The following is a 12,824-nucleotide window of genomic DNA, read 5'->3' on the forward strand; positions in this document are numbered from 1 at the left end:
AGTGAAGGTTACGAGGCAATAAGTAAGGAAGAGAAAATCCTTACAAAAAACTGAATGCCCATGAAAAACATTACATACCGTGAATAAGTAATTCATCACACCTGCATAAGGGCTTACTATAGTGTTCTTTTTAAAGTAAAAGGATAACGAGGGCTTACATCTTGAAACAAAGATCAGGACACACGTTAAAGATCCAATTATTTTTCTTCCCCTTGTATACTCTCTAAACTTATTCTTGCCGTGTAAAAAGGACATTTATTTGTAATTTCAAATTGTACCCAAAGTTTTAAGCAGAGCCCAAGTTTTATTCTACTTACCTTTACTTAACCAGTAAGTAATATACATAAAACAGTGGTACAAATAAGAGCCAGGTATCAAGACTACTTTTTAAAATTTTCGTAGCAATGCGAGCGTAGACATGAATATTACAGTTATTTAAGCAAAAAATGAGCAGTGCGTGGGCACTCTCTCCGGGATTACATTTCAGGTCATTGATATAATATGTATCAATGTTGTTTTATTGAATCCATTGACTGTAACAGTAGAATAAATTTGTTTAAATCAAGCTCTTTTAATGAGACGCGTCTTGCTCTTGAATATGCATTGCAGGGTTACAATGAAAATCAAAATGCTTTCGGGTATTAAAAAAAAAACGAAGAATTATACAGGCAAGTGAGTTAACGAGAATGGACCGAGAAGAACCATGAAAAGCAGGTCTCGTTATCGATACGCGCCCGTTTTCCTGGATGACGATGGTCAAGTGAATTGTTTCTCTTTCTCGTGTTTCTATAAATACTATTCTGGATGAAAACACTATAAATTCATTGTAAAATAAAACAAAAAGTTATATCCCACAGCCACCGAAGATTAACAAATACTATCAGCCGTGCACTCGAAAAAGAATACTCCACGCAAACTTAAAAATAATTTTGTGTTAACGCAGTCCCGGAAGTAAATCCCGCGTAATTAAAGCAGTCGTGTAATCCTTTCCTTCGTTCGTAGTCATACTCCATACAATCACGAAAATGAATAAGTTTCATGGAACACATTTAATTATTCGCTGCGCTCCACGAGCTTTTCCGCCTTCGTTCGCATTCAAAATATGAAAAGATTACAGTGTGAATCAGAGTGCGCTAGCGTGAAAAACAGTTGAAAGAGTTTTCAAACTCTATTTTCCAGGCGCGCACGCACATGCACGCACACCCATTCGTCGTATTCAATGGGATTATTTGCGTGCACACCAACTGTAATTTACTTTTTTTTGAACTTGTATTTAGTTGTTAAATTCATGAAACATGTTCTTTAATAAGAATTTCACTAAAATCGTCAACTTTTTTTAAACGTATTGCGTTATTTTTAATTTTGTTCAACCTAATGATACACATGTTAAAATATGTGAAAAATTATGAAATAAAGGGGAAATTAAGTTTCAAAAAACGTTTTTTCTATTCATTAATTTTTTACATAAAAAATACAAGTGCATTTTAACACGTTAAATAAAGATGAATGAGATAGCTACACTTTTCTAAAATATTTACTAAAAAGCATCGAAAGTTTTCTGATTAAAATTTTGTTTTTGAGCTCTGATTTAGTATAGGATAAAGCTACGAATGCAAACATACGATGTAGGGCATTTTACGCTCTACCACTTTAGGTGTATATGAAGTACTTTACCATTTTGAATATTTTTTATTTTTTTGTACAAATAGTATCCTTTGCTACATTTTTATATTAACTATGTAATAAAAAAAAGGAAAAAAATGATTTTCGTGAAAAAAGGGTGTTTTAAGTTTTTTAAGATACTATTCAAACGCATTTATTACAAGATATAAATAAAGGGTACATCCATTTTTCGATATTATAAAACGCTGTTTCTTTTTTATGTACAATAGTAAATACAGTCATATAATTTAACTGCGTATTTGTTTCTTAGTATATTTCCCTCGATACGCCACACAAGTGCTATGCATACTTTATTATAAGATTTAATTCTTTAAAGATTAAAATCTTTTTGAACTAACGTAGAGCATTCTATTACTATGAATTACTCATTTTCGTTGATATTTCTTTCTGGATGTTTATCTATACATTTTTTAAAGTAAACAAAGGTGTTGTTAGACTCCGGTTTCACGCGATAGACTTCCTCATAGGCGAAATAAAAGCACTGCTCACTATTAGTTTCCAAGTGGTTTATCTTGATATCCTTGTATGACAGATCTAAATGACGCAAATCAATATCACCCAGGTTGGCTTCCTTGGTAACTTGACCATTCCTTCCCAACACCTTGACTTTGACATGAATCATCTGATGCCCCATGAAAAAAAAGTATAGTTAGAAAAAAGTGAAAATGTATGCCAAAAAAACGTTTGTGTCAGACAACTGATGAGATATTTTTTCACCGCAACAATATCTTATTTTAGGGTGGTAAAAGCAATACATTATTATAACATACAAAAAAAAACGAATTCTCCGAAGAGGATATTAAAAAAGCTACACGAATCTGGTTTTAACTTGGATTATTTTTGTTGTAAAACTTACCGCCGATGGTATTAACTCAGGTCTTGGATTAGCAGTTGGACTGCTATCTTCGAAGTAAATGATAATTATACCTCCGTCGCGCAGGTTAAATATTTTGAGTAACCTAGGCCACTCTTTTAGGGTAGTGTTCATCATTAGTTGACCATGGAAGTTGTATTGTACACAACGAAACACATTGCACTCATTTATGCCTCCCTCACATTTTTTATCCGAGTGACAAAGCGAATAATACCCATGATCGCTCGATTGCCATCGGCTGTTAGTCAAATACATGCCCTGGATTAGGTAGTTTTTGAACAGGGTGGTCTCAGAACCATCATTCCTCACATGGTGGACTGTCATCAAATAAATACCATCCACAGGATCAAGATAATCAATTTCGGTGAATAATCCACCGCTGCTCGAATTCAGTCGATCCACGATCATTGTGTAACCGAAACGATAAGATTTCAAATCAAAAGAGATGGGGTCGCTAATCAGCTGACCTAAAAATAATGGAAGAATTACAAAAATGCAGTTTATTATTGGTCAAGTAGCTTTGATCAATATGGCTCTGGCCGCGATCTGTTAATATTTTACAAGTTATTACCTTCGTGATTGTATCGAAGGATGCACTTGTCGTACTTGTCGTGACACGCTTCTTTACTTGTCAGATAGACGTCAAAACTGTCGTTATAAACTAGGACATTGAAGTCGGAATCTCTATCGTCTCTGTCCATCTTGAAGTCCAGCTGGACGATGTTGGTGCAGTTCAACATGTCGATGATACTCAACTTCCATACAATCTTGATGGTTGTCGTAGAATTCGAGGTGCTTACAACGTCGTACTTGCTCCACTGAATCACAGCCTTTTCCCCCCCGAGCATAGTGGCGAAGTGGTCACCTCTAGAAAATGCGAGACCGTATACCCAAGAATTTGCAAGTTTCAAGCTGCATTGCTTTTCGGTGCCGTTAATTGGCTTCAGCTCTAACAAGCAGTCGTAATTTGTCCAATTGTGTGTGTCGCACATTACATACGAAAGGCTCTCGTCAGAATTTTTATGCATTGCGTGAAACTTGTGGAAAAAACAGTCAGTGTACCTCATCAAAAAAGTATTATTCTGAAAGGCTTTTTGAGCGTAGGTGCAACTGTCCATGTCGACGATACTGACCCACTTCTGTTCTTCATGACTATTGTTTATTTTAATCGAGTGCCATTCGAGTTCGGCTTCGTTCCCCGTTGACATTTGCTTGAGGATGAACTGTTCCGTATCCAAGTCGATGTAAGAAGTCTCAGGTACTGCGAGCTTTACGTCACACGACTTTGCGGTGCCGTTCGAGGTGCCATTTACCATTTCAACCTCGAACCGACAGTTGGTCTCGTGTCTCACATTAGTCGAGGTACAACTTAATGAGGTCAAGCTTTCATCCATGTTTGTGATATTCGCATTAGTGTATTTCTGGATAACAGTACCTTGAAGGGCTTTTTGAGTAAAGTTACAAGTATCCATGTCGACGACACTGACCCACTTCTGTTCTTCATGACTATTGTTTATTTTAATCGAGTGCCATTCGAGTTCGGCTTCGTTCCCCGTTGACATTTGCTTAAGGATAAACTTTTCCGTATCCAAGTCGATGTAATTAGGATCAGGTACTGCGAGCTTTACGTCACACGACTTTGCAGTGACATTCGAGGTGCCGTTTACCATCTCAACCTCGAACCGACAGTTGGACTCGTGTCTCACATTAGTCGAGGTACAATTTAATGACGTCAAGCTTTCATCCATGTTTGTGATATTTGCATTAGTGTATTTCTGGATAATAGTACCCTGGAAGGCTTTTTGAGTAAAGTTGCAAGTATCCATGTTGACGTAGCTGACCCACTTCTGTTCTTCGTGACTATTGTTTATTTTAATCGAGTGCCATTCGAGTTCGGCTTCGTTCCCCGTTGACATTTGCTTGAGGATGAACTGTTCCGTATCCAAGTCGATGTAAGAAGTCTCAGGTACTGCGAGCTTTACGTCGCACGACTTTGCGGTGCCGTTCGAGGTGCCATTTACCATTTCAACCTCGAACCGACAGTTGGTCTCGTGTCTCACATTAGTCGAGGTACAACTTAATGAGGTCAAGCTTTCATCCATGTTTGTGATATTTGCATTAGTGTATTTCTGGATAATAGTACCCTGAATGGCTTTTTGAGTAAAGTTGCAACTGTCCATGTCGACGACACTTACCCACTTCTGTTCTTCATGACTATTGTTTATTTGAATCGAGTGCCATTCGAGTTCGGCTTCGTTCCCCGTTGACATTTGCTTGAGGATGAACTGTTCCGTATCCAAGTCGATGTAAGAAGTCTCAGGTACTGCGAGCTTTACGTCGCACGACTTTGCGGTGCCGTTCGAGGTGCCATTTACCATTTCAACCTCGAACCGACAGTTGGTCTCGTGTCTCACATTAGTCGAGGTACAACTTAATGAGGTCAAGCTTTCATCCATGTTTGTGATATTTGCATTAGTGTATTTCTGGATAATAGTACCCTGAATGGCTTTTTGAGTAAAGTTGCAACTGTCCATGTCGACGACACTTACCCACTTCTGTTCTTCATGACTATTGTTTATTTGAATCGAGTGCCATTCGAGTTCGGCTTCGTTCCCCGTTGACATTTGCTTGAGGATGAACTGTTCCGTATCCAAGTCGATGTAAGAAGTCTCAGGTACTGCGAGCTTTACGTCGCACGACTTTGCGGTGCCGTTCGAGGTGCCATTTACCATTTCAACCTCGAACCGACAGTTGGTCTCGTGTCTCACATTAGTCGAGGTACAACTTAATGAGGTCAAGCTTTCATCCATGTTTGTGATATTCGCATTAGTGTATTTCTGGATAAGAGTACCCTGAATGGCTTTTTGAGTAAAGTTGCAAGTATCCATGTTGACGTAGCTGACCCACTTCTGTTCTTCGTGACTATTGTTTATTTTAATCGAGTGCCATTCGAGTTCGGCTTCGTTCCCCGTTGACATTTGCTTAAGGATAAACTTTTCCGTATCCAAGTCGATGTAATTAGGATCAGGTACTGCGAGCTTTACGTCGCACGACTTTGCAGTGACATTCGAGGTGCCATTTACCATTTCAACCTCGAACCGACAGTTGGTCTCGTGTCTCACATTAGTCGAGGTACAACTTAATGAGGTCAAGCTTTCATCCATGTTTGTGATATTCGCATTAGTGTATTTCTGGATAAGAGTACCCTGAATGGCTTTTTGAGTAAAGTTGCAAGTATCCATGTTGACGTAGCTGACCCACTTCTGTTCTTCGTGACTATTGTTTATTTTAATCGAGTGCCATTCGAGTTCGGCTTCGTTCCCCGTTGACATTTGCTTGAGGATGAACTGTTCCGTATCCAAGTCGATGTAAGAAGTCTCAGGTACTGCGAGCTTTACGTCGCACGACTTTGCGGTGCCGTTCGAGGTGCCATTTACCATTTCAACCTCGAACCGACAGTTGGTCTCGTGTCTCACATTAGTCGAGGTACAACTTAATGAGGTCAAGCTTTCATCCATGTTTGTGATATTCGCATTAGTGTATTTCTGGATAAGAGTACCCTGAATGGCTTTTTGAGTAAAGTTGCAAGTATCCATGTCGACGACACTGACCCACTTCTGTTCTTCGTGACTATTGTTTACTTTAATCGAGTGCCATTCGAATTCGGCTTCGTTCCCCGTTGACATTTGCTTGAGGATGAACTGTTCCGTATCTAAGTCGATGTAAGAAGTCGCAGGTACTGCGAGCTTTACGTCACACGCCTTTGCGGTGCCATTCGAGGTGCCGTTTACCTTCTCAACCTCGAACCGACAGTTGGTCTCGTGTCTCACATTAGTCGAGGTACAACTTAATGAGGTCAAGCTTTCATCCATGTTTGTGATATTTGCATTAGTGTATTTCTGGATAATAGTACCCTGAATGGCTTTTTGAGTAAAGTTGCAACTGTCCATGTCGACGACACTTACCCACTTCTGTTCTTCATGACTATTGTTTATTTGAATCGAGTGCCATTCGAGTTCGGCTTCGTTCCCCGTTGACATTTGCTTGAGGATGAACTGTTCCGTATCCAAGTCGATGTAAGAAGTCTCAGGTACTGCGAGCTTTACGTCGCACGACTTTGCGGTGCCGTTCGAGGTGCCATTTACCATTTCAACCTCGAACCGACAGTTGGTCTCGTGTCTCACATTAGTCGAGGTACAACTTAATGAGGTCAAGCTTTCATCCATGTTTGTGATATTCGCATTAGTGTATTTCTGGATAAGAGTACCCTGAATGGCTTTTTGAGTAAAGTTGCAAGTATCCATGTTGACGTAGCTGACCCACTTCTGTTCTTCGTGACTATTGTTTATTTTAATCGAGTGCCATTCGAGTTCGGCTTCGTTCCCCGTTGACATTTGCTTAAGGATAAACTTTTCCGTATCCAAGTCGATGTAATTAGGATCAGGTACTGCGAGCTTTACGTCGCACGACTTTGCAGTGACATTCGAGGTGCCATTTACCATTTCAACCTCGAACCGACAGTTGGTCTCGTGTCTCACATTAGTCGAGGTACAACTTAATGAGGTCAAGCTTTCATCCATGTTTGTGATATTCGCATTAGTGTATTTCTGGATAAGAGTACCCTGAATGGCTTTTTGAGTAAAGTTGCAAGTATCCATGTTGACGTAGCTGACCCACTTCTGTTCTTCGTGACTATTGTTTATTTTAATCGAGTGCCATTCGAGTTCGGCTTCGTTCCCCGTTGACATTTGCTTGAGGATGAACTGTTCCGTATCCAAGTCGATGTAAGAAGTCTCAGGTACTGCGAGCTTTACGTCGCACGACTTTGCGGTGCCGTTCGAGGTGTCGTTTACCATCTTAACCTCGAACCGACAGTTGGACTCTTGCCGCATATTAGTCGAGGTGCAATTCAGTGAGGTCAAGCTTTTATCTATGTTTTCAGTAGTTCCATTAGTGTAATTTTTAAAAAAAGTATGTACTTCGACCGCCTGTAACGTAGTGCACAGTAGTCCAATGGCCACGAGGGAAGTTGCGAAAGACATTGGCATTTTTTTTTGAGTGGCTCCTTCACTGATCTAGTAGGTAATAGAAACAATGTGGTTATTAAAATTAGAATCAAATGTTCCCAGCTATATTTGCTTTGAATGAATGTTTGATTATGAAAAAAAGCTTGGATGTTGGATGGATGTTAAAATCAAGAGAACTTGGAATTACTTGCGGGTTTATTTCTAATAAATGAAGAAGAAAGAAATTTTGGAACATTTAATTAGTACTTACTCTGATTCCACTCAGCAGTTGACGAGTATCGACTACCTCCAAAAATACTTGACCGCCTCTTATATGATTTATATAGTTACGAAAAAAGAAAAGGTAGATATTTGTTCATACATAGAAATAACCCCCACTATGGATGGTTTTTTACTTAGCTTACACAATGATAGAGTATTGTCTATCTCTTCGTAGCAATTTCTTTTTTTTTTTTTTTACTCGGAAAATAACAGTTGTAAGTATCAAAAATAATTATTTTCTAAATGAGTTCGCAAACACGGTGTGATTTTAGTTTTTTTATTTATTTTAGATTTCTCGTACTTATGTAACTCGCAGTAGCACGGAAGCACCACCACGTTGTATTTTTGAGTCTCGACGACACTGTACTGTTTATCTGAGAATCTCACACTTGAATTTAAATCCAACACGAAAAAACCGATTATTTTTCTTGGTATGCTTAACGTATTTTTGTTTAATTTAGCCTCTTTTGTTATATTCTATAGCTTTACCAATAAATGTAGGCAACGAAGCCATTAAAATAACGTAAATGTGATACGCTTATCTCAAAATGCTGAAATCGAGATTTCCTTCGAGCTTCAGTTTTGGACTGACACTGTTGAAGTTAAGTGTAGCTACGAGAAAAACGTTTCCTGTATACTTGAGATAGGCGGTTTGTTAATTTTAAGGAAGGCTTTTTCTTTTTTACATGCGCACGCCTCGTTATCAATAACTAATTAACGGGAGGTAAAAATCCAAAGTCCCACATACCAACGATCGGTTGGATACGTCTAAAAAATATGTTGAAACTTCGACCTTTCGTAATCGAGCCATTGATGATGTATTGTCGATCAGAAGAGCGAGTACTTATTTTGTAATTGTATAGCCTTTTTCTTTCTTCGTTGAACAATGTTTGATGAAATTTTCCATCCGAACCAGATCGAAATTGAAAATTTATGATATTTATCACAATTCCGGAGATAGCATTTTTTCAAGGGAGCAACTAACGCTGGTTGTTATTTTGGTTTTCGCAGGCCACGCCCACGTGACAGACTTCAACATCGCGGTGACGCTGGAGGACGAGCAAGTGGCCACTTCGATGTCCGGCACCAAGCCGTACATGGGTACGTACACTATTATCAATAATCCACACGTACAACCTACCCTGAATTCATTAATGAATCTCCGCGCCCGTAACTGAATCATCACCCCAAGCTCGTCCCATAATGGACAGCGCCTTCCGTCTCGAGAGCTGTCTCGACCTCTCGCTGGTCACCTCAGGCGGCTGTACAAGTTTATACATATTCATACGGTACATGACACCGTACTGCCAAGTGGAGCTTGCAGCGATAGTGCAGGACCACGCGCCAGAATCCAATTGCACGTGCTTCCCGATTCGATTACCGCAATCGAGACGAGGTCCATTGAGAAAGGCAGCTATTCATCGTGTTTCCCCACCCCTTGACTCTCTCTCTCTCTCTTTCTTTTTGGAACATCTCCACAAGTTGGGAACGTGATTGCAAAGGCGTGTTTCGCAGAATTCGAGAGATTCATAGAAATTGATACTACAAGGAAGCCATTGGCAACCTTATGGAATATTGGTCAAACGACAATTGATGTACTTGAAATATACCTCACGTATTTGTATCGAAAAATTGCATCAGTGCAAACTCACGCGCCACCCGACGCAGACGGAGAAATTTCATGTGAAGGTAGCTCGGGGATAGAACTATGCGTGTACCCTGCAACGTTGCTTAGCGAGAACAATGCATTAAAAGGATACGTGAAAACCCAGATAACGCGACAGCCAACAAAATGAGATAAAAACAAAAAAGAGAAAATTATAAATAAAAATAAGAGCTACGCTGCCGTTTGTCGTTGTGTAATTCTCGTCCGGCGAGACGATGAGCCGCTGGAAAAATGAAGTAATCGAGGCTGGCCAACAGGTGTTACCCATCATCGTCTTTGTAAAAGTTCTAAAAATAAGGAGACAAGCGTTTAATCGTTGTAGCTCTTTTCTGATGATTGCTCCCTTCATTCGACCCTTTCCTTTGTACACGAACTTTAACGCTGTACCTTTCATTCCGCTTTCCCCCGTATATGGCACACATGCGCTCGCAATTGCAGTGCCATTGTTGCGCTTCCTTTATTTCTTTTTCTGCTGTTGTTTGTTTGTTTGTTTACCGAACTCCGGTCCATTTTCGCGAAATTGCGCGAAGGTATACATATTCATGTATGTACATGTGACCAAGCGACTCCCGGGTACGAGTAAACTTTTTGCGTTTTTTCATCAAACGGACGACCACCGCCGCACCGGTGCAGGGAGACGCTATTATCGGCTTTGTGCCTTATACTCGACTTTTAAGCCCCTCGTTCGCTTCCTCACTATTTGCAATCTCGTTGCTTTTATCTCTCCTCGCCTCGGGCCGCACGTTTCAATGCTCCGTATGTCTCTTTTCTTGCTCACGTTTATCTTTTGTTTTTTTATTTTTTATCATTTTTTATCTTTTAGATGCTACTTTCATTATTGCGCTCCTTAATAACGGGAATTATTTCACCTCGGAGAGCCGTAAAGTACATTTTAGGGGTATCAATGTCATGCTCGTTTGATTAGAGGATCACTAGCTTTTTGAAAAAGTTATTGAAATATCATAGAGTATATGTATATCATAATACATCATATCAAAATATAAAATGGCACTATACGATAATAGAGGAATCCGAAAGCTTCTTCCGCGTTTTCGCTGCTAATAATAAAACAATAATAATCACAAGCTTCCAGTGTAAGGAGAAACACGTGTGTACGCAGTTAAAAATTTTGTATGATTTTCTGAATCTTGTAAATTAAATGTCAAAATTACGTACATTTCTTGTACTCTCTGACTTTAAATAATATTAACAATAACACAAAATTTGTTATTTCGAACAAAAGGTTTGTGTTGAATCTAGTTTACACAAACCATCCGTAGCCCGTTAAAATTTTAAACGAAAACTTTCTGTTCGAAATTAAACGGTTATGAAACAATGCATTACTTAAAATTCGAAACTTTTATCTAAAGAAACAGTTCTGTAACTTTTATCTAACGCTTAAAAAATAATTTCAACAATAAATTAAGCTTCCAGACAGTCCGCTATATTCCTACGAACGACTATAAAGCCATACCACTTCTTAAAATATTAATTAATTTTTTGTCTAAAGAAATATAGTGAAACTTCAAACGCCCGTATCCTCGTGACGCTGTCGATACGATTTGAAGCACCGATATACCAACAAGCCCCCCCGCGTCGCATCGCGCGAAAAGAATCTCTCGCAATTCGAATTTCTCGTTCCTTTCGTCGCTGCGCAAATACATTCACGGTGCAGGGATTTCTCTCCTTTCCGATGCGCTTCCGTGGATGTAGGTGTATTGGGAGAAAAAGAGAGCCAACCGAACAAAGGATACTATTGGATTCCCCGACACAAGTGTCATTGCACTCATTGGCAAAGTTTACCATGATGCTTCTCATCTCCTGACTTTTCACCGAGTGTGAAATATATATATACATACATATACTCGCTGTGAATGGCCGATGTACTGTCGTTACTTGTACAACGGATTTCTTCGCGATGGGCGATATCGAAGGTTGGAAAAATGTACGCTCGTTTTATTGTTTCCAATTTTCGATGATTCACGTTTCAAGGGATCGGATCGATGTCCCTCTGTCTCTTCGATGCTTTGAAACGTGACGTTGAATTTTATTGTATACCCTGGGGCGGAGGGGAATGAATGGAAAACACAAATATATACATGTATACGCAGAGCATAGGCAAAGCATCCTTTTCGTGTGTATTTTTGTTTTTATTGCTTGTTCCATGTGTGTACATTTATTGGGGCCCTTTGTCAGTTGACTTTTATCGCAAAGGTATATAGGAGTTGTCTGAGACAATTTGAGAAAAAATATAGAAAAAGGAAAGAAATAAGAAACAATAAAAAAATACTTATGTTTGTATTGCGATCAGGTTGTTTCTTCTTAAAAAGTACGTATAAGTGCGTATTTGAGATTTCTCTGTATTTATTAAATTTATTGTCACTGTATTTTTTGGAGCAGTCAAAATATCACTATAGGTATATACTCTCGCGTGAAAAAACGACAATCAAAAGAGCACTAGCTTGTACGGGTCGAAAACGATGGATACATGTGAGGTGATGGAAGCCGATGGATGAATCTCTCAAAAATCCTCGCCTCTCTCCAATACGTGGCAATGGAGCTTTTGTCGTTATTTTGACTCGTGCAAGAAAACACTTCCTTTTATCTCTTTCTTATTAAGTATCTCTCTTAATATCTTAATTTTAATTGTGTTGATTCATTTTAACGTTTGGCCACATAATCCTCAAGCAGCAATTTAACTGGCCAGTTGGCCCTTAAATCAATAAAAAATTAATCAATCAATCTCTCTGTCTCTCATACACTGGTGTATAATTACACACCATTGTACCACCGTTATTTTAATCTTATTTGTGTAACAAAAAAAAATCTCTGGAAAAACACGAATTCCAAAATATAAGTGCCCGCATACCTATCCGAAAACACCGAAATAAACCAATACGCTGTCGTAATATTAAACAAAAGTACAGATGCAGTTTTGTTTTCCTTATCTTAGCTGGGGAAACTATAACCATCACAATGAAACTCGATTAATTTTTTTTTTTTTTTATTAAATCATAAATTGTCAAGTACAGCAGTTTTGGTTCTCTCCTTATATTATAATATATAGCTCAACGATCCTCAATTTTTGATAAACACGTTCTCTGCTTGACCTACCCGTAGGGCCTGTTCAGGTATACTATATTTATAGGCATGCTTCCCTTGGGCCAAAATCCAAAAGCTTCCAATTGCTCAAGACGCGGAGACCTCAGGTTGCTCTTCCTCGGGGCACATCATCCTTCTCGGTCCACCTCCTGCATGTACTTATGTAAATCAACCGATTATACTTGCCATTGTCACGGACACCGACCACTAT

At 39.1% G+C, this 12,824-nt stretch overlaps 2 protein-coding genes across 2 annotated transcripts in view; one reads left to right on the forward strand and one right to left on the reverse strand.

Moving 5' to 3' along the window:
• LOC106647938 (serine/threonine-protein kinase 32A) overlaps positions 1-12,824 on the forward strand; it is a 66,444-nt gene that overhangs the window by 44,511 nt on the left and 9,109 nt on the right. The window contains exon 6 of the mRNA XM_014364520.2: positions 8,857-8,946. Coding sequence (XP_014220006.1) covers positions 8,857-8,946 — 90 coding nt within the window. The remainder of the gene's footprint in view (positions 1-8,856; positions 8,947-12,824) is intronic.
• LOC149375129 (uncharacterized) lies at positions 1,844-7,980 on the reverse strand. The gene is made up of 4 exons (XM_089590434.1): positions 7,835-7,980; positions 3,129-7,632; positions 2,540-3,024; positions 1,844-2,305 (listed from the first exon to the last, which is right to left on the reverse strand). Exons 2-4 carry the CDS (start codon positions 7,603-7,605, stop codon positions 2,045-2,047), a joined length of 5,223 nt encoding a protein of 1,740 aa, XP_089446560.1. The 5' UTR covers positions 7,606-7,632; positions 7,835-7,980; the 3' UTR covers positions 1,844-2,044.

This window comes from Copidosoma floridanum, unplaced genomic scaffold, assembly GCF_036245765.1.
Source record: "Copidosoma floridanum isolate Cflo_tuat_1 unplaced genomic scaffold, Cflo_Japanese_pri ptg000012l, whole genome shotgun sequence".
Classification (NCBI taxonomy): domain Eukaryota; kingdom Metazoa; phylum Arthropoda; class Insecta; order Hymenoptera; family Encyrtidae; genus Copidosoma; species Copidosoma floridanum.